We start from the raw sequence: 24,844 nt of genomic DNA on the forward strand, positions 1-24,844 counted from the left end.
CCTGCAAGCACTGGGAAAATGTTCCCACATTATATATAAGCAAATGTATTTCAATCACTAAGCCATTCAAGGTACACAGTTCACCGAATGACAATAACAAAATATCACAGCGGTTCTTTAGTAGCCGATATTCTCCCATCTCGCCCGCCGTGGGAATTGCAGCGGACGAGACAGAAAATTCAGCGGACCATGCGAAGGTCCGTTTAGCTCAGGCGGGAATTTACGGTCTTGGGGTGCGCGTGGCTGGAAAATCCCGCTCAGTATGTTTAGCCCTCATCAAACAAATTGTGATTTTGGCATTAGGACGACTTTCACTGTTGACTGTCAAATCTCATTATTAGTATGTGCCTACATAACAATGATGAGTGCATTCCAAAGAAAGTTATTTAGACAAGAATTTTAAGATATTTTAAGCTGAAAATTATCTTCCAAATGAAAACGTTATTAAAAGCTAATGCAATAATTGACAAGTAGTAAATCATTAGTTGCTGATCTATCGATATGGCCAAAATGAGTCTACTGATTTCCTTGGGGACGCCTTCCTTAAAATAAGTGCTGGGTCAGCACTTATTGCCCATCCCTACTGTTATGCTCAACGAGTCTGTCACAATTCACATTTCAAGTAATGGTTACTTTCTCTTTATCGTAAAAGTGATGTTTGGTATATGGCAGCCTCGTAAGGCAAGATTTGAGCCATGGTGGTCAACTCCGTGTTAAGTATCATCTGGTGTGGCATGGCATTCTCTGCCAGATTTGCTATAAGACAGAGGGCTGAGAGGGTACAGAATTCAATGGCCCCTGTATTCATTGATTTATAGAATTCCTACAGAGCGGAAGAAGGCCATTTAGCCCATCAAGCCTGCACCGACTCTCTGACAGAACATCTTACCGAGGCCCTAACCCCGTAGCCCCACGATCCCCCTAACCTACCCATCTTGGGATACTAGGAGGCTATTTAGCATGGCCAAGGAACCTAACCCACACATCTTTGGAGTGTGGGAGGAAACCGGAGCACCTGGAGGAAACCCACGCAGACACGGGGAGAACATGCAAGCTCCACACAGACAATCACCTGAGGCTGGAATTGAACCCGGGTCCCTGGCACTGTGAGGCAGCAGTGCTAACCACTGTGCCACCGTGCCACTCTCTCTGGGGGCCAGCTGAGTTATTTATTTCTGCTCAGCTCTTCCAATGCTCCTCAAAACAGTCAGCCTCCACAGGTCATGGCTGCAGCAACTGTTGTCCTAGTTGTCAGTGTCAATGTCTGCCGTCTTTACATCTCACTTGCAGGTGCCCTTGTAGCAAAGGTGTAGATGCCTTGGAAGTGGTGACCCAGTAGCTGGATCAGCATACAGAAGGTCATTCATCCAATGGACATAGATGACCGGTAATTATTCTGCAATGTAAATTTGGCTGTATATAAAATTGCTATCACTGTAAGTCCTTTAGAATTAATTAACAGTCCGTTGGATATAACCATGTGCGGTTTTAGGATTTAGCAACGCGTGATTTTTTTCAATTTAGTTACTGATTAAATGGTGCTGCCTGCTATGCACAGAAAAGACAATACATATTAATGACTTGGGTAATTCACTTGAAAAAGTTATTTTAATGAAATTGAGAACTGATGGAGTGCTGCACTGTCAGTGGTGCTGTCTTTTAGCTGAGATATTAAACTGAGGGCCCATCTGCTTGCTCGGTTGATGGTCACTATTTTGGAGAAGAGTCGGGTGCCCGGGCCAATATTATTACTTCATTCAACATCATAAAACGTTTGCTGGAGTATATTGTATGCAAATTGGCTGCCATATTTCCTATATTACAGTTTCAAAAGTACATCATTGGCTGAAAAGCACTTGAGATGTCCAGTGGCCCTGGAAAGTGCCAAATAAATGCGTCTTTCTTTATTTTTCTTCTTTAAAATGGGCAAAGCTATATCTGCATAACATGAAATACAGGCCACAATTTTGCGCCCACGCTCGCCGTGGGTGAAAATGGCAATGTTGGCACAAAATATCGCGAGATATTCAGAATCAGAGAACAAGAATCACGGTGACATAACAAAGTTCCAGACCAGAAATATCGAGAACTTAATTCCAATAAATTAACATCTTATTAAAAGGCTTCCTCGCTATATCATCCTCCCACATTAGGAAATCCCCCCTCGCCCGTGCAACATCACATCAGCAAGGTTTATAACTGATTCTTAAAAATGGGAACCAGGTGAAGGGAACCCTCTGGAGGTGCAAAGGTAATTACAACCCCCTGGGGGAGAGAGACATGCCTGGACAGTACCTTGGCACTGCCCCCTGACACCCTGGCACTGCCCCCTGACACGCCGACACTGCCCCTTGGACTGTGCCCTGGCAGTGAACAGCGGGAGTCTTCTGCAAAACTCCATTGAGGAGAAGTATCCTGTGTCTGTGGGGGGTCTCCATTTATCCATGGGGTGTACCCCTTCTGCATGTTGTTGGTGGGGCGAAGGGGGCAGTCTTTGTGTACATGGGAGCGGGAACGTCTTTGATTTTTATTGGAGATTGGGGCGTCCTATAAAAAAGGTGTCCCGATCTTGGGATTCCTGGCTATGGGTCTCGCCCCGCCAGCCTAACAGCTTGGGCCATGCCTGCAGTCTGGTTTCACACAGAGTGCTCCATTATCAAACAGTTTTCTCACCTCAGCCAGGACTCTGCGCAAAAATGGAAAAATTCCACCCAGAATGTTGATACCTCGAGGCAGTTTCACATCCTGTCTCCATCACAATTGTTCTTCGAACAGAACGCAACTCAAAACCCATCTCCACTTCTTCCTTTCATTTGTTGACTCAATCTTTATTTGAATTTTAGATCAACTTCACTCCATTGTTACTGGAACTAAGTGTAACCATCTCCCGGAATGAAGAGGGCCTGCCGTAAATCAACCAGACATTGTGCAAAAGCATCAAAATAACAGCCCAGTGCAGGCACTGTTTGATTGACAAAACTGTGCAAAAGCATTACATTACCAAGCTAACACATGACTTTAATCGACAGCTGCAAATTGAAGGCAATTGTTTATTTGGAGCAGATGGAAATTTTTCACATGAGAAATGAGAGAGACTGAGGGAGGTAGCACTGGGAACCCAGTAATAATTGCTTATTAGTAATAGTTCAGGGGCATAGTCCACATCCACAGGAGTCAGTCCGAGGCCCACTAAGCTGCACCTAGTGTGGAGGGAGGAGGAGAAGGAAGAAGACCTCCTCATGACCCTGCTCCTGGGCCTGGCAAAGCTTGCCATAAACAGGTCCAGGCAGCAGACGATCGAGGGGGGTGGGGGGGAGGGGGGGTGGGGGGTGTGGGGGAAGAGGGGAGGAGGGGGGAGGGTGGTGGGGTCCAATCCGAATGTCTGCCCTTCTATTGTGGCTACATTCGCAAATTGGTTGCCACATTTTTTATATTATAACTTCAATAGTACATCATTGGCTGTAAAGTGCTTTGAGATATCCAGCGGTCATGGAAAGTGCCAAATAAATGCGTCTTTCTTTATTTTCCTTCTTTAAAATGGGCAAAGCTGTATCTGCATAACATGAAATACAGGCCGCGATTTTGCGCCCATGACCGCCATGGGTGCAAATGGCAACGTTGGCACAAAATATCGCAAGAGTCAGAAGCAAGAATCACGCCGGCAAGATCTGTTTTTCTGATTTCCCCTGCCCTTCGCCAGTGACATAACAAAGTTCCGGACCAGAAAGATCGAGAACTTAATTCCAATAAATTAACATCTTTTTAAAAGGCTTGCCCGCCATATCATCCTCCCACATTAGGAAATCCCCCCTCGCCTGTGTAACGTCACATCAACAAGGTTTACAACTGACTCTTAAAAATGGGAACCAGGTGAAGAGAACCTTCTTGGGTGCACAAAGGTAAGTTCAACCCCTGGGGGAAGAGGGGCATGCCTTGGCAGTACTCTGGCACTGCCTCCTGACACCCTGGCACTGCCCCAGCACTCTGTCACTCCCTTGAGAGGGAGCATGTGGTGTCCACGGTCGTTGTTGAGGCCTTCCGTGATGGTTGGGCCCCGCTGAGAGTGGGGTGGGTTATTGACCCCTTTAATCACATTTTGGTTTGATGTTTTAAGTTTTCTTTGTGCTTTGTTCATTGGTTTGGGCAGTTCCCCTAAATGCTCCTAAAGGGGATGCCCATTTTACTTTGTGCCTCAGTTTACTTAATTTAGTTTAATTGTTTTGCCTAAAAGAATGGCACACTAAGCAGCAGAAGAGAAATAGAGAAAGACAGAGGGGAACTTTCGAAACTTCTGCAGGCTTTGGTGAACTCCATTGCTGCCCTACCACCCCAGTTGTGGGCCCAAAGAAAGTCTTAACTAGAGAGTTCGAAGAGGCCAAGAAGGATCACTTTGAAGCAGAGGAAAGGTTCTTTCTTTGTATGTATGGGAGCAGGAGGACTCCTCCAGGCCCTACAAGGAAAGCTTAGAGCAGACCCACCCTTCACCTCCCTCCGATCACCATCCATTTTAGGCCCTTCACCGACAACCTACCTCACCACTTCCTTGGGATCCCGGTGGCAGCTTCTGGCCACCCAAAATCCCATTCCTGCCCAGATGCTTGGGGACGATTCCTGGTGTGTTTGGCGGGAGTCTTAGCTGAGCATGGAAGTGAGATCCCTGAAGCTAAAATCTCTCCAGGCCTCACATAGCGTGTTGCCCTGTGAGCTTGCTGCTCACCCCAATTATTCCCCTCACCCTAGCTCAGGACACACTGATCCCGTTCTCCAATAATATCACCCCAAAACATTGCCGTGATGGCCCCAAGCAAGGTCGAATTTGACGTCAGTTTTGCTCTGTTTTCTAATTTTCTGCACTTTTTACTTCGGAACCTTCATCCTGCCTTTGGAATGAAATCAGATCACTGGGATCAGCTAATGTTGGAAGCCGCCATCAGGTTAGTCATGTTTTCATGGTGAGAACAGATGTGGTAATGCTACAGCTGTAGACACTTCCTCGGATCTGAAAGAAATTTCAGATGAACACCTTGACAAAGGAGGAAGTATCCACTGGTGGGAAAGGACAGAAATAGCTGTAAGAATCTTTTGTTTCTTCCTCTGCAGGCGTTCCTCACCTCCTCCTACTCCTTCACTTGCTCTGATCTGTTTAAATGCTATGCATCCGTGATATTTTGCAGTTCTGATGAAGTGTTTCTGTCAATTGTGGAGGATTTTAATTGCCCCAAGGGTGGTGATCTGAAAATTCACCTGATATTTCCGAGTTCCAACTCTTGCCACAGCTCATGAAGCCTGCAGATGTTTCCAACATTTTCTGCTTTTTGTTTCAGACTCCCAGTGCCTTGGGTTTTTTTGTTGTTGCTTTTTGTCAGATAATTAAAAATCCCTTGTTTCAGAGCCTGCGGCAGTTGGCCTTTGCTGTGTTATTTTTCAGTGTAGATATATCACCACAGTCCTGAATAAAAAAGCAATTTTCACTATTTATTAGTGTCACAAGTAGGCTTACATTAACTCTGCAATAAGTTACTGTGAAAATCCCCTAGTTGCCACACTCCGGCGCCTGTTCGGGTACACTGAGGGAGAATTTAGCATGGCCAATGCACCTAACCAGCACGTCTTTCGGACTGTAGGAGGAAACCGGAGCACCCGGAGGAAACCCATGCAGACACGGGGAGAACGTGCAAACTCCACACAGACAGTGACCCAAGCTGAGAATCGAACATGGGTCCCTGGTGCTGTGGGGCAGCTGTGCTAACCACTGCGCCACCGTGCCACCGAGAAAGCTTTAATTTAAACCTAAATCTTGCTTTCTGCTCTCCTGCTACCTGTAAACAGTATGTTTTGTATGGAAAGAGGTGTATCTGACCCTTGGAGTGTGAATTTCAATTAAATAATGCAGCAGCAAGGTTTCATGAATTTAAAATAAAGAAGAATATTTGTTCTCACAAACGCACTCTGAACTAACACATCACGCACTCTGTCTTGTGCATGCACACACACATAAAGATTGGATACAGATAAAGATAGTGCATCTTTACAGATTACGGTTCATTCAGTCTCTGATTTATATTTATGGTCTCCCATCTGGCAGGACTGTGATTTCTTGAATGGATTTGACATTTTAAAGTCAAAGTGAGTTTCTTGTAAAGCAAAGGGCTCACAGCAAATTGTGATGCTTCTTGTAGTCAACTATTGAGGATCTTGATTCTCAGGTGAGCTTTGAAACTGGAACAGTTTAAGTATGGTGACTTGCAACTAATTGTTTCTCAGACTGGCTGATGACATGTGATTCTGATTAATCTCCTGGAGTAACAAGGGTGCAGTCCCCGAAACCACTTTCAATCACATAACTTCTGGGTTAACACTTCTGAGGCCTATTCAGTCTGGTTTGGATGAGGAGGCCATCATGAAACAATGGGAAGTTGATAGTTGCATTTGAGTTTTGATCTTCCATTTTGTCCAGTATGAAACATGGAGACAATACAGCTTCGAAGTTCCATAGTCTTTAGGAGTTGGCTCATCCTTAAACAATGAGATGTGTGAATTCCACGGATGGCTGTGAGCTAACCTCACATCTGCTCATATCTAATTAGTTATTCACTGGAGACCTCATACTGTTTGTCTTCTAAATGCCATAAGTCACATGATTTGCAACAGCCATCTTAACAACTTGTTTCTGTCGGCAAGTTTTCAGAGTATTGGCTGAAAGGCCATCATAATAGGACGTGCCCTTATTGGGCATGGCAATACATTGTGCCTGTTTTATGAGCTTCATTTCTAAACATGGCTCCTGACAATCCATTCTATAAAATGCATGGACCTGAGTTGCTCCTTCCCTCAATTCAAAAAAAAAATTTCTTCAATTTAATGGGGTCAGTTTGCAAAGCAATCAACCACTGGATTTTGTTTCTGGTTCTGAATCTGTTTTGAAGTCCACTCTTACAAAGTACAGACAGTTCTTAGTATCTGGTGGCTCTCCAAGTGGCTGCTATTCAGTAGTCTATTATGGTGACTATTAACTACAAATTTGGTTCTGCTCACATCATGGGGGTGATTCATCCATCCCACTGCGCTGCTTTTTTAGTGCAGCCGACTGGGAAACTCTAGCGCTGGCTGATTTGTGCATTCTGCGCTGGTTGTACGGGCATCCGCGCATCTCCCAGTGCTGGATTTCTGGCACCGTCAGCTCTATGACAGAAATTGGCATGAAGCTGACTATTTTATGCAGCTTCTCATTTTAATCTATGTTAAATATGATTAGCGGGCCCAGACCTGAAGTCCCCAGGCCCACTCGTGGTTCACTCCAGCAGGGTTTACAATAACTCCCCACTTGCAGGGAGCTGGCGGCCCTGCCCCGCTGGAGTGAACGCGGAGCAATCGAGGCCCCCCAGCCAGGGGGTGCCCCTTTGGCAATGGCACCTTGGCAGTGCCAGCTTGGGCCCTGGCACTGCCCAAGGGGCAAATTGCCAATGCCCAGGGGCACCTTGGCACTGCCCACCAGGCATGAGGCATTGTTGGGTGGGGGGGAGGCGGGGGGGGCGGTGTTGGGACTGCTGGTGCTGGGGATATTGGTGAGAGAGGGTGAGGGGGGTGTAGATCGAGGTGAGGCCGGGAAGGGGGAGGGCCGAGGCTGGCCTGGAGATGTCCAGGAGACCAGCAATCGGAAGGTGGGGGGCGGCGGGGGGCGGGGGGGGGGGGGGGGGGGGGCGTGGTCACATGGCCGGCATTGCGGATCGTGGGGCTAGCCAGTGATCGAGCTGGCCAGTGACTGGGAGGCCAGCAGACAGGGACCACTGCGCATATGCCGATCTCGGCGCTGACAGATCAGCGCATGCACAGTGGCCCGCTCAGTGCTATGCTGGCAACCTTTCCAGTGGGAATAGGCACCGCCCATTATTTTTCATGTGAATCACTCTTGTGCACTCAGCAGTGCACAGAATGCGGGAGATTAATTTTTAAACTCCCACTGAAAAAAACAGTGGGATTCACTCCAGTTTTTACGTGAATTCGACACTTAGAATTTTCCTGGGAGAATCTTTATGTCTGCGCACATTCAGCTTTGAAGGGCGGGGATATGGAATATGCCAGCTAATTTTCCCCATTCCCAGGCCAGGCAAGCTGTGGATTATTCTCACATCTGAACTATTTTTCTGCCCGAAATCAAACAACCAAGTGCAAGGATTGAACCAGGATGTTCTAATGTTTATGACTCAAGAACCTAACACTTATTAATCAAACCATTAGGAGCAGAAGTGGGGAAGAAGCTGAAAATCTCAATATTTCCTCTTCCGATTAGATCATTCAATCATTTCTAATGCACGAGTCCAGTTTAACCCCAACTGTACACAAATTGTTAATCTTAGACACGCATTTTCTAAAATTCAACATTCCAGGGTTGTTAAACTTTTTACAAGGTCAAAGTGACTTGTAATAAAAGTGCAGGAAGCAGCCACACGACGGCTGATATATGTGTTAACATCAGACGCCACTGTGTTAGATTCTAAATGAAATCATCAATGTCAATTTGTAACACCAAATGCATTTACAAAACTCAAATAACTTATATTTCAGCTCTTGTTTGCAGGAGCAATTCCAGGTTCAACCCTGTATTGTTAACTCTCCAGGTTCAATGGGCCTCCTCCTGCTAATTTTCTATGGGCCTGCGGCACGGTAGCACAGTGGTTAGCACTGCTGCTTCACAGCTCCAGGGTCCCGGGTTCGATTCCCGGCTCGGGTCACTGTCTGTGTGGAGTTTGCACATTCTCCTCGTGTCTGCGTGGGTTTCCTCCAGGTGCTCCGGTTTCCTCCCACAGTCCAAAGATGTGCGGGTTAGGTTGATTGGCCAGGTTAAAAATTGCCCCTTAGAGTCCTGAGATGTGTAGGTTCGAGGGATTAGCGGGTAAAATATGTGGGGGTAGGGCCTGGGTGGGATTGTGGTCGGTGCAGACTCGATGGGCCGAATGGCCTCCTTCTGCACTGTAGGGTTTCTATGATTTACCAATCGGAGCCGAAGGGCAGGATCCGGGCGTAATGCAGATCCGAGCCCGGAATCCTCTTTGCAGCGCGCCCATACGCGTTTTGCCGGCTCCGGCCCGATGCGCACTCTCGACGGTGCATGCGCAGTTCGAAAAAGATCCGAAGCAGCACGCCCGGGCGTGAAATACAAAACAGCAGAGGGAGCAGAGATGGATGGACTTCGGAGAATCTTGCAAACTGCAAATAATGTCGCATCCTCTTTGTGCTGCCTAATTATCTATGGGAAAGGTAATTCAACTACAGTGTCCTAGTGAGCAAGTAGTGACCTGTATAATACATTTGTGATCTGTAACTGGATTGTGGATGCTCAAATGTTCAGAGTCCTGTGGTGAACTTGGCAAAATTGTCCCCGTGGTGGAACTTGGTTGGAAATAAGATTCAAGGAGATTACTGCATCTGGGAAACCAACCATAGTGAAAAGAAGCTTGTATTGGCAACTCTCCTCTCACATTCCATGGCAGATGTGCCCCTACTTATGAATGTGATTTGCATGGGCAACGTTGGGTGCAGCTACTCTGCCTCTGGAGCAGCCTTGGATCCTTTGTCATCTTGTTTTCATCTGAACATTGCACAGAATTAGAGGAATTCCCTTTGGAAGATAATGTCAAAATTATAATCGCAGGGACTAAAAACCTGACAGTCAAAAATCTGGGATAATATTCCAGAACATGGATGGGGGGATATACATTTTGAAATATTATCCCAGATTTCTGCCCCCCAGTCCCCCCAGCCCCATGCAGCACACAGTCACAGCCCCTGGTAACATTGGAAGGCTGCAGCAGTGCTATCTGCACTGTGTGCGCATCTTCAGCCTTCAGCCTGAAGTGAGCTGCAGTGCTGAGACCCAGCTGCACTGCAGGACCCGAGGTCCTTGCTGTCACACAGACATCGGAGTTCATGCACAGCAACAGCCCCCCCTCCCCACCACACACTCGCAGAGACGCCACGGACCCGGGACAGCGGAATGGCCGCGACTCAAGACACATGTAAGTACCGGGGAGCCTCCAAATGCAACGCACCTACCTCCTCGCCAACCCTCACTGAGGAAGTGCCGGCTTCCGACTTTTATTTACCAGGTCGTTAAAAACGCGGACGCGGATTGGGCTGCATGGTGGTAAAGTGGGATTTGTTGGTAGAGTTGGGTGCGCGCTTCATTAAGTCGATTTAAATGCATGCAAATGCATTTAAATCGGCGGGCCGCCCGATCCGGGCGCGGGTGGGTGTTGGTAAAGCCGCGCTCTGCTGGGAATCGGGTGCGCACTGCGTTAAAGACCCAACACCCAACTTTACCACGATTTCGCGCCCGTAAAATCGGGCCCTATGTTTCTTCCAGATGGACATTCTGGAGTGAAGCCAGGCAATTATCGTTAGCATCTCAATGGAGACAACAGCTTGTGCACCTTTACCATAACACATCCCAAGACACTTCATCAAACAAAATTCCACACTGTGCCACATAAGGAGATACCAGGGTAGATGTCTAAACGTTTGATCAGGAGATAGGATTTAATTGTGTCTTAAAGCAACGGATCCACAAGAGATGGGTGAGATCCTAAATGAATATTTCTCATCAGTATTTACTGTTGAGAAAAGCATGGATGTTAGGGAACTTGGGGAAATAAATAGTGATGTCTTGAGGAGTGTACATATTACAGAGAAGGAGGTACTGGAAGTCTTAAAGCTCATCAAGGTAGATAAATCCCCGGAACCTGACAAAGTGTATCCCAGGACATTGTGGGAGGCTAGGGAGGAAATTGCGGGTCCCCTAGCCGAGACATTTGAATCATCGATAGTCACAGGTGAGGTGCCTGAAGATTGGAGAGTGGCAAATGTTGTGCCTTTGTTTAAAAAGGGCTGCAGGGAAAAGCCTGGGAACTACAGGCCAGTGAGCCTCACATCTGTGGTGGGTAAGTTGTTGGAAGGTATTTTCAGAGACAGGATCTACAGGCATTTAGAGATGCAAGGACTGATCAAGAACAGTCAGCATAGCTTTGTGAGTGGAAAATCATGTCTCACAAATTTGATTGAGTTTTTTGAAGGGGTAACTAAGAAGGTAGATGAGGGCAGTGCGGTTGCTGTTGTCTACATGGACTTTAGCAATGCCTTTGACAAGGTACCGCATGGTAGGTTGTTGCAAAAGGTTAAATCTCACGGGATCCAGGGTGAGGTATCTAAATGGATACAAAATTGGCTTCTTGACAGAATGTGGAGATGCTGGCGTTGGACTGGGGTAAACACAGTAAGAAGTCTCACAACATCAGGTTAACGTCCAACAGGTTTATTTGGTAGCACAAGCCACTAGCCTTCGGTGAGCTGCCCCTTCATCAGGTGAGTGGGAGTTCTGTTCACAAACAGGGCATATAAAGACACAAACTCAATTTACAAAATAATGATTGGAATTCAAGTCTTTACAGGTAATCAAGTCTTAAAGGTACAGACAATGTGAGTGGAGAGAGAGTTAAGCACAGGTTGAAGAGATGTACTGTCTCCAGCCAGGACAGTTAGTGAGATTTTGCAAGCCCAGGCAAGTCGTGGGGGTTACAGATAGTGTGATATGAACTCAAGATCCCAGTTGAGGCAGTCGTCATGTGTGCGGAACTTGGCTATCAGTCTCTGCTCAGCGACTCTGCGTTGTCGTGTGTCGTGAAGGCCGCCTTGGAGAATGCTTACCCAAAGATCAGAGGCCGAATGCCCGTGACCGCTGAAGTGTTCCCCAACAGGAAGAGAACACTTTTGCCTGGTGATTGTCGAGCGGTGTTCATTCATCCGTTGTCGTAGCGTCTGCATGGTCTCCCCAATGCACCATGCCTTGGGACATCCTTTCCTGCAGTGTATCAGGTAGACAATGTTAGCCGAGTTGCAAGTGTATGTACCATGTACCTGGTGGATGGTGTTCTCACGTGAGATGATGGCATCCGTGTCGATGATCCGGCACATCTTGCAGAGGTTGCTGTGGCAGGGTTGTGTGGTGTCGTGGTCACTGTTCTCCTGAAGGCTGGGTAGTTTGCTGTGGACAATGGTCTGTTTGAGGTTGTGCGGTAGTTTGAAGGCGAGAAGTGGGGGTGTGAGGATGGCCTTGGCGAGATGTTCGTCTTCATCAATGACATGTTGAAGGCTCCGGAGGAGATGTCGTAGCTTCTCCGCTCCGGGGAAGCATTGGACGACTAAGGGTACTCTGTCCGCTGTGTCCCATGTTTGTCTTCTGATGAGGTCGGTGCGGTTTTTCGCTGTGGCGCGTCGGAACTGTCGATCGGTGAGTCGAGCGCCATATCCTGTTCTTATGAGGGCATCTTTCAGCATCTGGAGGTTGCAATCCTCCTCATCTGAGCAGATCCTGTGTATATGGAAGGCTTGTCCGTAGGGGATGGCTTCTTTAATGTGTTTAGGTTGGAACTGGAGAAGTGGAGCATCGTGAGGTTATCCGTGGGCTTGCGGTACAGTGAAGTGCTGAGATGACCGTCCTTGATGGAGATGCATGTGTCCAAGAATGCAATTGATTCCGGAGAGTAGTCCATGATGAGTCTGATGGTGGGATGGAACTTGTTGATGTCATCATATAGTTGTTTCAGTGATTGTTCACCATGAGTACAAAGGAAGAAACTGTCATCGAAGTATCGAGTGTATAGCATCGGGTGAAGGTCCTGTGCGGTGAAGAGGTCTTGTTCAAATCTGTGCATGAAGATGTTGGCATATTGAGGTGCGCATTTGGTCCCCATGGCTGTTCCATGTGTCTGGATGAAGAACTGGTTGCTGAAGCTGAAGACATTGTGGTCCAGGATGAAATGGATGAGTTGTAAAATTGCATCTGGAGATTGGCAGTTGTCGCCTTTGAGTACTGAGGCCGTTGCAGCAATGCTGCAATGTTGCAATTCTTGACAGAAGCCAGACGCTGGTTGTTGAGAGTTGTTTTTCAAACTGGAGGCCTGTGACCAGTGGTGTGCCTCAGGTATCAGTGCTGGGTCTACTGTTATTTGTCATTTATATTAATGATTTGGATGAGAATATAGGAGGCATGGTTAGTAAGTTTGCAGATGACACCAAGATTGGTGGCATAGTGGATATTGAAGAAAGTTATATCCAATTGTAATGGGATCTTGGTCAATTGGGCCAGTGGGCTGACGAATGGCAGATGGAGTTTCATTTAGACAAATGCGAGATGATGCATTTTGGTAGATTGAACCAGGGCAGGACTTACTCAGTTAATGGTAGGGCGTTGGGGAGAGTTACAGAGCAAAGAGATCTAGGGGTACATGTTCATAGCTCCTTGAAAGTGGAGTCACAGGTGGACAGAGTGGTGAAGAAGGCATTCAGCATGCTTGGTTTCATCGGTCAGAACATTGAATACAGGAGTTGGAATGTCTTGGTGAAGTTGTACAAGACATTGGTAAGGCCACACTTGGAATACTGTATGCAATTCTGGTCATCCTATTATAGAAAGGATATTATTAAACTAGAAAGCGTGCAGAAAATATTTACTAGGATGCTCCCAGGACTTGATGGATTGAGTTATAAGGAGAGGCTGGATAGACTGGGACTTTTTTCTTTGGAGCGTAGGAGGCTGAGGGGTGATCTCATAGAGGTCTATAAAATAATGAGGGGCATAGATCCGCTAGATAGTCAATATCTTTTCCCAAAGGTAGGGGAGTCTAAAACTAGAGGACATAGGTTTAAGGTGAGAGGGGAGAGATACAAGTGTCCACAGGGGCAATTTTTTCCACACAGAGGGTGGTGAGTGTCTGGAACAAGCTGCCAGACGTAGTAGTAGAGACGGGTACAATTTTGTCTTTTAAAAAGCATTTAGATAGTTACATGGGTAAGATGGGTACAGAGGGATATGGGCCAAATGCGGGCAATTGGGATTAGCTTGGGGGTTTTAAAAAAGGGCGGCATGGACAAGTTGGGCCGAAGGGCCTGTTTTCATGCTGTAAACCTCTATGACTCTAGGAGAGGTAAAGGGGCAAGAATGCTTCAGGAATGAAACTCCAGAGCTTAGTAGCTTGATAGCTGAAGGCACGGTCACCAAGGATACCAGGATAGATAAATTTTTGAATAGTAAAGGAATTAAGTGTTATGGTGAGCGGGCGGGTAAGTGGAGCTGAGTCCACAAAAAGATCAGCCATGATCTTATTGAATGGCGGAGCAGGCTCGAAAGGCCAGATGGCTTATTCCTGCTCCTAGTTTTAATGTTCTTATGTTCACTGCAAATTAGGTATGCACAAACAGCCAGATTAGGGAGTGTGCAGAGGGACGGCACGGTAGCAAGCACTGCTGCCTCACAATGCCAGGGACTCGGGTCCAATACCCAGCCTCAGGTGACTGTCTGTGTGGAGTTTGCACATTCTCCCCGTATCTGCGTGGGTTTCCTCTGGGTGCTCGGTTTCCTCCCGCAGTCTAAAGATAAAGTGAAGTTTATTTATTAGTCACATTAGTAAGAATGCTTACATTAACACTGCAATTAAGTTACTGTGAAAATCCCCTAGTCACCACATTCTGGCGCCTGTTTGGGTACACTGAGGGACAATTTAGCATGGCCAATTCACCTAACCTGCACACCTTTGGACTGTGGGAGGAAACTGGAGCACCCAGAGGAAACTCACGCAGACACAGGGAGAATATACAAACCCCACACAGTGACCAAGCCAGGAATCAAAACCAGATCCCTGGTGCTGTGAGGTAGCAGTGATAACCACTGTGCCACCGTGTGTGGGTTAGATTGATTGACTCGGCTAAATTGCCCCTTAGCGTCAGAGGGATCAGCAGGGTAAATACGTGGGGTTACGGGGATAGGTGGGATTGGAGGCTCAATGGGTTGAATGGCCTCCTTCTGCACTGTAGGGATTCAATGATTCTATGATCTTGGACAGCTGTAGAGGAGGAGGGGGACATGCTGTCCTCACTCTGCACATCTTCATACGCATTTTCTTCCCAGCCAGGAGAGATGGAGATCAACTACATCAATGCCAGTAATGTACTCAGTACAGGTTACATCAGCGCATATACCTAGCGAGACACTGGGGTTGGTGCCAACACAAAAATATTGAGTGTAATGTGTAAAAGAGAAGAATGACATTGAAGACAATGAAGGTATAGTTTATTTTTTTTATTGTGTAAGCATTTTAGAGACACATAAATGAAAATGTAAGTAAGTCAGACAGGACAACTACACTAAGCAGACATTGCATGCTGCTGATCACAGCTCTCTTGTTAACCAGTACACAGTATACTCTGACTTACCAGCATCAAAGCTTTTAAAATAGTGTTATATATGAACTTTGCTTCAGTGATTAATTAAAAAAAAACATGCATAACATTCTGTTATATGTAAACTCTCTCGTGACATGTGGGACTGGCCCACCACTCCCAATGGTATTAGGTTACAAATCACTTACTAAAAACAAGAAAACACTTTTAAAAGAGAAACAAACAAAAAAAAAACAATGCACACACCAACAATATTTGGCAATTTTACACATATTTAGTGGTAACATCAAGGGAACTTTGATGGGTAGACAAGCTGGAATGTATGAACCGTCGCAGAGCAACAATCTCTAAGGCTGCATTGTTGGCAGTTATTCCACAGGCAAGATTTTAGACACCCTTCAAGTAGCGTAGTTTTGGAGCTTGCCCTCTTCTCTCCCAATCTCTGTCCACAGCCATCTTTCTTTTTAGAATTCTCAGCCCGATTAACAATCCTAATTGGAGTGGACAGTGTTGATGGAGCCAATTCTTACTCAAAGCTTAGAAAGGTCTTGAATCTGCTCGAGTGCTGCACAAATTCAGGTGGGAAGGAAGCCATTTAGGATCTACCACCCACAGGGAAATAATTGAAACAATGACCGGAATGTTCCCATCCCACCCGCCACGGGAATCGTAGCGGGTGGGCAGGGGAGGGTGGGGGTGGCAGACCATGCAAAGGTCCGTTGGCCTCGTGCGGGTTTGGACCAGTTTTGGGGCGAGCATGGCTGGAAAATTATGCCCAATGTTTTCAAATTAAAGGTGCTAACCTTGCATCTGTGGTGTTGGATGAATATGATAACCGTATACCGGTCAGGTTTCCTGTGTTAAGATACCACCCCCCCAAACTCCCCACCCCCCAGTGCAGTAATGCAATCAGCTGATCTAAAGTACCATGCACATCAATAATGCTCAACTAATTACATCAAAGCCAACCGTGAGCTTGTCCTCGCCTTGTACCCCCAATAGCTGTCACAACATAGTCATTGGGTAAGGGAAACAAAAACAGAAAATGCTGGAAAATCCCAGCAGGTCTGACAGCATCTGTGGAGGGAGAATAGAGCTAACGTTTTGAGTCCAGGTGACCCTTCGTCAGAGCATTCCTTAGGAAAGGGTTCACAGGTCAGTTATTTCCTCCCTCGCCTAGGAGTGCTGAGGGTAACTCAGATTAGCCACCAGAATAGTCTTGGATCTGTATAGCTCTGAGACGGCAAGGTGACCTCTGCACCATTTAAGCAGCCGCTCCTATTTTCCATACAAAGAAAGGGGCTGGGCTGTCAATTATTTCATGTTATTTGCAACAGTTCAGAGCCAGATCGCTATCTTGCCATTCCTTTCATCAATGCGAGCAGAACGCTCACAATGAAGACCAGTCTACAAGCACCAACAGCGCCATTCTGATTCATCAAATTTTCGCAACATCAACTACCTATGCTAACTCCCTCATCTCTCCCAGACACAGCACACCACCTCAGAAGAGGAAGCTCCGTCCAATAGACCCTCACTCCAAGATTAATCCTCAGTGGATTCACAAGCTCGAATTCAAAGCTGAGCCCACAATATTTGAGGCTTTCATGACATGCTGCCCATCCTATTGCTACCACAAGGTGTTTAGCCATTGTACCAAATGTCAAGTTGGGAATTATTAGACTTCGGAAGTGGTTGCAATGTCGTTTTAACAAAATTCTGATGTAAAATATTATGATGGCTATGTGAGATATTCTAACTGTAGTTGTACATGTGAACACCAAACTGTAAAACTCTGAATCAGAGACTGGGTTTGCATTTGAACATCTATCAGCTCCTAATCCATCCGTTGTAAACAGGGCTTCATATTTATAGTAAGCTTTTAGACTGAAGCCAGTAACACAGCAGGAATGTTTGTATTTGCAAGCCTTTAATCCACCCACTTTTCAACAATTGGAACGTAACATAATCGTTGACTTTACAGAATGGACTTTCACCAAAATTTAATAGCTTATCTTGTATAAGAAGTGGAATACTAATCCTCAGTGCGCTCGGTAAATAGGGTGTTCAAAACGGGCAGTGGAACAAATACCATGGCTAAAGTAAATGGAAATAAACGCTAGCTTTTGTTTGCAAATGGAACTACTGACAAAGCACAGCTGAACCATAATTTGTATTATATGAGTCTGCTCATATTCCCCTTCCGTTTGTAGCAACTTCCAAACACATCCCATTTACGTCACTCAAATGTAAATTCTCAATGCGACTCATTAATAGCAATATCTTTTGATTTCCTCAAAATAAATGTCACCCCCATGCTGCACCCTACCCCCCTGTCTACAGTCAAGATATCTGTGGGAAAACATACTGTTTCTATTTCAATATCATGTGAGAAATGCAAAATTCCAAAGACGGGTTCTCATCTCAACTTTAAGTCCTTTCCAAACAAACTTAGATTTTCCATTTAAAGTGTAGAACACCCTCTGTCTCTTTAACTTGTTACTTGGTTTATTTGCCTAATTAACGCGATGCCAAGTGCGACCATGCATTCCCGACCTGTTTGTAGCCATTGAGCCATTTCATGTCCCTCAGTCAGACAGGCAGTGAACTCTGTCCGAGATCAGATGCATTTGGTGTAAATACTGACAGGTGTGACTGGCTCAGCTTTCCCATTTCAGTTTTAACAAGTAGCTCAAATTAATAGGTTCATTGTTAGCATGAGCACGGTATAATGGACAGTGGTGTTCCACCTCAGCAACCAGTTCAATACCACAACCGGAATTAGGGAAGAGATCAAGCGAGCAAAGGTCAAGTGATTTGTTAATTGATCCTTGGGACAAGGAAACTGCGCAATTAAGTGGGGAAACTTGCCGTATACAGGCCAAAGATTGTCCTTACCCACTACACAGCAACTTCTTAGTCTCTTTTATTACTATTCTGAGCCATTCTAATGGAGTCCACAGACAGAACAACATAAAATGGTGTCTTATTAGTGAATTCTGGTTGATCTATAGTTAATTAACTGTCTGTCCTAGTCTGAAAAACCTACTCAATGAATCATCAGGTCAGATACCGGACTAGTGGGATGCAGTGGCCCTGATATCAAGGGGTACAATAGACAATGGAGCTGACTGTTTTGGTTGGTGAATAACAGATAGAATCACATGCTCCGATGTACCATCGCAGGGGAATTAAGGTTGTCCTTCTCAGAACATAAGTTTCAACAAAGAAGACCCTTTTAATCATTTGCTCTCATTCTTTCAGAATACCAACCTTTCTCTTGCAACATCTAATTATTTTTTAAACCCATCTGCACTAGGTGTCCAACAAGCTCCTGACAACTCATCCCAAATGATGAGAGGATTCAAACAGCTGGAAAGAATTCACAGGCAAAATACTGCAGATATCCTGGCATGAGGGGCTCAACAAAGGGTATTAAGAAAACGGCCAGAACTTTCTCCACTGACTAGTTTTGCGGGAATCCGCACCATTTGCAGGATCGCGCCCCATCCATGTCAGCAGTGCGCCCTCCAGCACAACCTTCCCAGAGACGTCCCCTTGGAAAACTTCCTCCAGGAGTGCCAGTTAATTCGGGCCAGAGGATAGAAATTAAATTTGGAGGCTGTTCAGAGAGGCTGAAGAGAAGGGTGCTCCGCAGCCCCACTCAGAATAGCATGCGGTGAGGTAAACAGTGACTAAAGAAGGAATGCACGGCTAATGTTGGAATTGGCAGACAACTCCCAATGTAAATCTGTCAGGTTGATCCGTCTAGAGGGGAAACTCTTCCACATGAAAGCATTTGTCTGTGGATACGGCGTATAGAACATACGTGCTCATTTAAAGACCACGCCACATAATCATTCTGCAGTGCTTTGACCTTCCACGTTGTTCTAGCCTCCTGTGAACCTCTGGCAAACAGTCACTGACCGTGGAAAATGTTGGTCAATTGTTGTTATAATGGCCTTAATTGGTTTCCCACTGCAGCAAGATGGGGCTGCTCGGGATGCAGCTCACCCTTGGGAAAAGCAGCCGAAGGCAAGTTATCAGAGGGGCTGACACAACAAACTGTTTCAGGATTTTTCCACTACCCCCTCCGCCCCCACACATCTCAAGAGGCTGGGAAAATTGCCCCAAAGAACTCTGAAGTACTCCCTTTCCTCTCCTTCATCTTCCTCTTGTGAAGATGGTAAGAGTTTTGGTGGACGTCGGGTAAGTCACCAAGTTATCATCCTTCAAGAGTGAATATCAGGGGAGGGTGGGGATGAGGGTCAAGCCAAATTCTATCTATCCTCTGTTGATATCCACCAGCATGTGTTCCAAAAGGAAACACTGGATAATGATCAACTGCAAGGTCTCAGGCTCATTTTCTACTCTCAAGCCCACTAATTATAGTATCCTAACATGATTGAGATCAGCAAATCTGGCACGATCCAGGGATAAAGCCTGGGGTCCTTCAGGTCTGAATGGATCAGTGCTATCCAAACTTGGGAAGGGCAGTAAAGTGAGTGGGATTGGATCAGCTGCGTATTATACATCAGCCTGATCTACCTTTTGACTGAAAGCAACAGAAAGCATCAGGCAAGTGTATAATGCATAAGAAAGATAACGGCCAACCAATCTTGGGCAATTTATACCCTCGCTCCAGTTGAATTTTAGTCCCCATGCATTTAGTTATTGGACCATCAGGAAAGCTATGCTGCAAATAGTTATGGTGTGGAGTTGCTGGCGTTGGACTGGGGTAAGCACAGTAAGAAGTCTCACAACACCAGGTTAAAGTCCAACAGGTTTATTTGGTAGCACGAGCTTTCGGAGCACTGCTCTTTCATCAGGTGAGTGCAGGATTTGTTTCACAAACAGGGCATATATAGACACAAACTTAATTACAAGATCATGATAATTAATGATAAATACAAGATAATTATCTTGTAATTAAGTTTGTGTCTATATATGCCCTGTTTGTGAAACAAATCCAGCACTCACCTGATGAAGGAGCAGCGCCCCGAAAGCTCGTGCTACCAAATAAACCAGTTGGACTTTAACTTGGTGTTCTGAGACTACTTACTGCAAAGTTATTTTAGCTATGTTGTCTGAATGTGCGAGTTAATTCTATGGAATAAATAACAGACGTCCCACTTGATGAGAAGAGACAATTTGCTGTTGTGCACCTTCCCAAGAGAGTTTCTGAGCATTACGGATAAGATTGAGTGACAGTAAGGAGGGGGAGGGAACCTGTTAAATCTTTATTGTACAAAGTCTATCCATGTACGAAATGTCACTAGGGGAGTGTGAAAGGAAAGCTTTTCTCCGAGACACAAACTGTGCTTTCAATGGCCTAATGCCACACTGGTGCAAGTTGTGTGTAGAAAAATATATGAAGAGTGGAATTGGTGTCAGCAATTAATTCATAAGTCACTGTTACATTCACGACAAAGAATGTCATCCTTCTCAGGGAAAAATCCCTTTCCCACCAGCGAGGCCGAACATCGCGAGCAGGTGAAGCAGCTCTGGTGCCACTGGCGATCTTCAAAGGAAATGTATTTGCCGCCTCCAAAACCTTTGGAGAGAAAAAAAAAAGAGGGTTTTTAAAAACAGTTCGCCAATAGTTTTGCGCGCTCTGTAAGTTCCAACTGAAGTGTTTAAAGTGGAAATGCAGTAACAATACTCGACAATTGCACTGCACGGTGGTACAGTGGTTAGCACTGCTGCCTCCCAGCGCCAGGGACCCAAGTTCCATTCCAGCCTCAGGTCACTGTCTGTGTGGAGTTTGCACATTCTCCCCGTGTCTTTGTGGGTTTCCTCCGGGTGCTCCGGTTTCTTCCCACAGTCCAAAGATGCGCAGGTTAGGTTGATTGGCCATGCTAAATTGACTCTAGTGTCAGGGGAATTAGCAGGGTAAATGAGGATTACGGAAATAGGGCCTAGATGGGATTGTGGTCGGTATAGACGCGATGGGCCGAATGGTCTCCTTCTGCACTGTAGGGATTCTATGAAGATTCTCTGAAGATACAGCAAGTCTGTGCAATGACTTATTCATCTTTGACAACTTCTTATGGGAGAGATTGAGAAGGGGAAATGGCAATCTTGCTATTGCCTCCTACAGCAAATATAGGAGGTTACCTTGATTACAAAAGTACCTGGCAATGGGGAGTCGGTTAGTTCAGTTGGCTGGACGGCTGGTATGTGATACAGAGTGACGCCAACAGTATGGGTTCAATTCTCGTACCACCTGAAGTTATTCAAAGGGGAGGCAGTGGTGTGGTGATATTGTCAGTGGACTAGCAATCCAGAGACCCAAGTGGACTCGTGTTCAAATCTCACCACAGCAGATGGGGAAATTTGACTTGATTTAGGGCAGCACGGTGGCACATTAGTTCACACTGCTGCCTCACAGCGCCAGGGACGCCGGTTCAATTCTGACAGTGGGTGTCTGTGTAGAGTTTGCACGTTCTCCCCATGTCTGCGTGGGTTTCCTCTGGATGCTCAGGTTTCCTCCCACAGTCCAAAGGTGTGCAGGTTAGAAGGATTGGCCATGCTAAGCTGCCCCTCAGTATCCAAAAATGTGTAGGTTAGGTGGGATTAGCCATGGAAAATGTGTGGGTTTACAGGGATAGGGCAGGGGTTGGTGAGACTGGGTAAGATGCTCTTTCGGTGAGTCAGTGTTGCCTCGATGGGCTGAATGGCCTCCTTCTGCACTGTAGGGATTCTATGAACTATTCTATGTCATACTGGCTATGATAAACTCATTCTGCAGAAACATTGTGGGATGTTATACTATGGGATACATAGGAATGAGCATTACAGATAAGATTGAGTGACAGTCGGGAGGGGCAGGGAACCTGTTAAATCTTTATTGAACAAAGTCTATTCATGTACGAAATGTCACTAGGGGAGTGTGAAAGGAAAGGTTTTCTCCGAGACACAAACTGTGCTTTCAATGGCCTAATGCCACACTGGTGCAAGTTGTGCATCCCCATCCCCCGACTCTCTTAAAGGTACAGGCTCAAAATGTCCCAGGTGCTGATATCTCCTGGGCTATCTTGTTCAAATAACCATTCCTCAGGCAAGGCTTGTTAGCAAGAGTCAGGCAAAAGTCTACCAGGACAGCATTAGAACAAGGTGAAGGGGGTAATTAGAGTAGAGGCCAAAGCTTAAATGTATCCCTTTCCAACAGAGATTGGTGAAAATTAGTCAGCAGGAATTGTGGTTGGCTACCCTTTACTCTTGCCAGAGACTACTTTCTGCTGCCCTGGCTGAGCTTAGGCAACTCATCACAACCTGCCGGACGGACTTGTAGCCACGCTCACTGTTATATTTAGTTAATTTGGGGTTTCCTTTTTATTTTCACCCTCTTTCTGTCAGAAAACGTCAAGCTTCAGCTGAAGGAAGTAATAAAATCAGTCATCTTGCAAAATTTGAAGATCAATTATGGGATGTTCAAGCATTAAGGGGAGGCAATGGTGCAGTGGCATTGTCACTGGACTAGCAATCCAGAGACCCAGGGTAATGTCCTGGGGACCCAAGTTCAAATCCCACCAAGGCAAATGTTGAAATCTGAATTCAGTAAAAAGTTGGAAATAAAAATCCAATGATGACCATGAAATGATTGTCAGAAACACCCATCTGATTCTCTTTAGGGAAGAAAATCTGCCAACCTGGTCTAGAAACCCTACAGTGCAGAAAGAGGCCATCTGGCCCATCGAGTCTGCATCGACCACAATCCCACCCAGGCCCTACCCCCATATCCCTGCACATTTACCCACTAATCCCTCTAACCTATGCATCTCAGGACACTGAGGGGCAATTTTAGCATGGCCAATCAACCTAACCCACACATCTTTGGACTGTGGGAGGGAACTGGAGCACCTGGAGGAAACCTACGCAGACACGAGGAGAATGTGCAAACTCCACACACTGACCCAAGCCGGGAATCGAACCCAGGTCCCTAGCACTGTGAAGCAGCAGTGCTAACCACTGTGCTACCGTGCCATCTAGTCTACATCTGACTCCAGACCCACAGTAGTGTGGTTGACTTTTAAAAATGCCCACTGAAAATCCTCTCAGTTCAAAGGCCATTAGGGAAGGGCAACAAATGCAGGTCCAGCCAGTGATGCCCACATCCCATGAGCGAATAAAATGATTCTTTGAGGAAATTTTGGTTTTGGTGCGGTGCTTTTTCCCACTTTTGTTTTAATGCTTCAACTCTGAAAAGCTTTGTCCACTTTGCCATATTCTCAGCAGTGACTACGCACAACTATGTCAAAGGGTGAGTATTTAAAAATCACTGAAGTCGAGGATTCTGCTCAGTTAGAAGTACTATAGGGCACATTTAAAAAGTAGACTGCCTGCTTAAACTATGATGCATGCGACTCACAGAACTGCAAGTCACAGTGCACGCACTGGCACTGTTCTCATTAATCAAAAAGTCATAAATTAGGACATAGATTATTTTATAAGGCTCTGTACTTGCAGATCCAAAGGCCCTGTGAACTTGCCCATCAGCATTCCAGTTCTCAATGCTGATGCTATTACTGTCGTTAAGAGCCCTCTAGAATTGTTAATTTAAGAGATACTGCAGTGTATACCTACGACATTATCGCAAAATATTTGATCCCTCAGAGGTTTCTCTTCAAAGCTTTAGCTCCAGTGTTTTGGCACTGCACTAAGAAAAACATTGGGGTATTTATCTTCCTGACTTCTGCCACATGAAATCCTTTCAAGTCTGACAGAAGTGTTTCTGATAGTCCTGTGAATATGTTGGAATATGCCTGGAGGTGTAGTTTATGATGGTGGGTGAACTTCTTGACTCAGCTGGGAGTCTTTCTTCACTAACAAAAAAAAATCAAGATATCAGAACCGATAGCTTTTAAAGCAAAGAAGTAGTGGAATCATTAAAAAGTTGCAACTCGCAAAGGGCCAGGGTCTATGTAAGTCACAGATTGAAACATTAAAGCAATAAAATATGATTGTTTTGGCTCTTGGCTCGAGCAGAGGTTGTTTTTAAAAAAGCTCCCAACTGCTTGTGTTTTCTCTTTCAGCCATGAACTCCAGGCCTCAGGCTTCTCTCGAGCTGACAAAAGAATATTCATCAGCCAGGTGGAATGGCCCAGCTGGTTTCTGCTCCCACCCCAGAGATGGGCTGGAATGGGATTAACTCAGTGTACAAGCTTAGCTCAGAGCCACAAATAAGTGTAGCTGCCAGCGCAACCGATTTCAAATATTATCCGTGGCTGTGTTCCAAACCTCGGTCTGCCCGCTGAAAGGTTTTGGATTGGGTGATGCAGTGGATTCCAAGGAAAGAAAGTCTCTTCTGCCTAATGGCTTCTCGGAAACCTTAAGAAAATGACTAGCTGGTCAATCAGGATCGTGAATTGGAAGGGGAGGCGATGGCCTTGTGGTATTATCACTAGACTATTCATCCAACAACTCAGCTAATGTTCTGGACACCCAGGTTCGAATCCCGCCACAACAGAAAGCAGAATTTGAATTCAATTAAAGAAAAATCTGGAATTAAGAATCTTCTGATGACTATGAAACCATTGTTGATTGTTGGAAAAACCCATCTGGTTCACTAATGTTCTATAGGGAAGGAAATCTGCCGTCCTTACCTGGTCTG

At 45.7% G+C, this 24,844-nt stretch overlaps 1 protein-coding gene across 5 annotated transcripts in view; it reads right to left on the minus strand.

Annotated features, from left to right (window-relative positions):
- Nucleotides 1-15,110: 15,110 nt before the first annotated feature.
- Nucleotides 15,111-24,844, minus strand: part of fhl3a (four and a half LIM domains 3a) — a 160,573-nt gene continuing 150,839 nt past the window's right edge. For all 5 annotated transcript variants that reach the window (XM_078237817.1, XM_078237813.1, XM_078237814.1 and 2 more), the window contains one exon: nucleotides 15,111-20,785. In XM_078237817.1, coding sequence (XP_078093943.1) covers nucleotides 20,634-20,785 — 152 coding nt within the window. In that variant the 3' untranslated portion in view covers nucleotides 15,111-20,633. The remainder of the gene's footprint in view (nucleotides 20,786-24,844) is intronic.

Source organism: Mustelus asterias, chromosome 21, assembly GCF_964213995.1.
Source record: "Mustelus asterias chromosome 21, sMusAst1.hap1.1, whole genome shotgun sequence".
Lineage (NCBI taxonomy): Eukaryota > Metazoa > Chordata > Chondrichthyes > Carcharhiniformes > Triakidae > Mustelus > Mustelus asterias.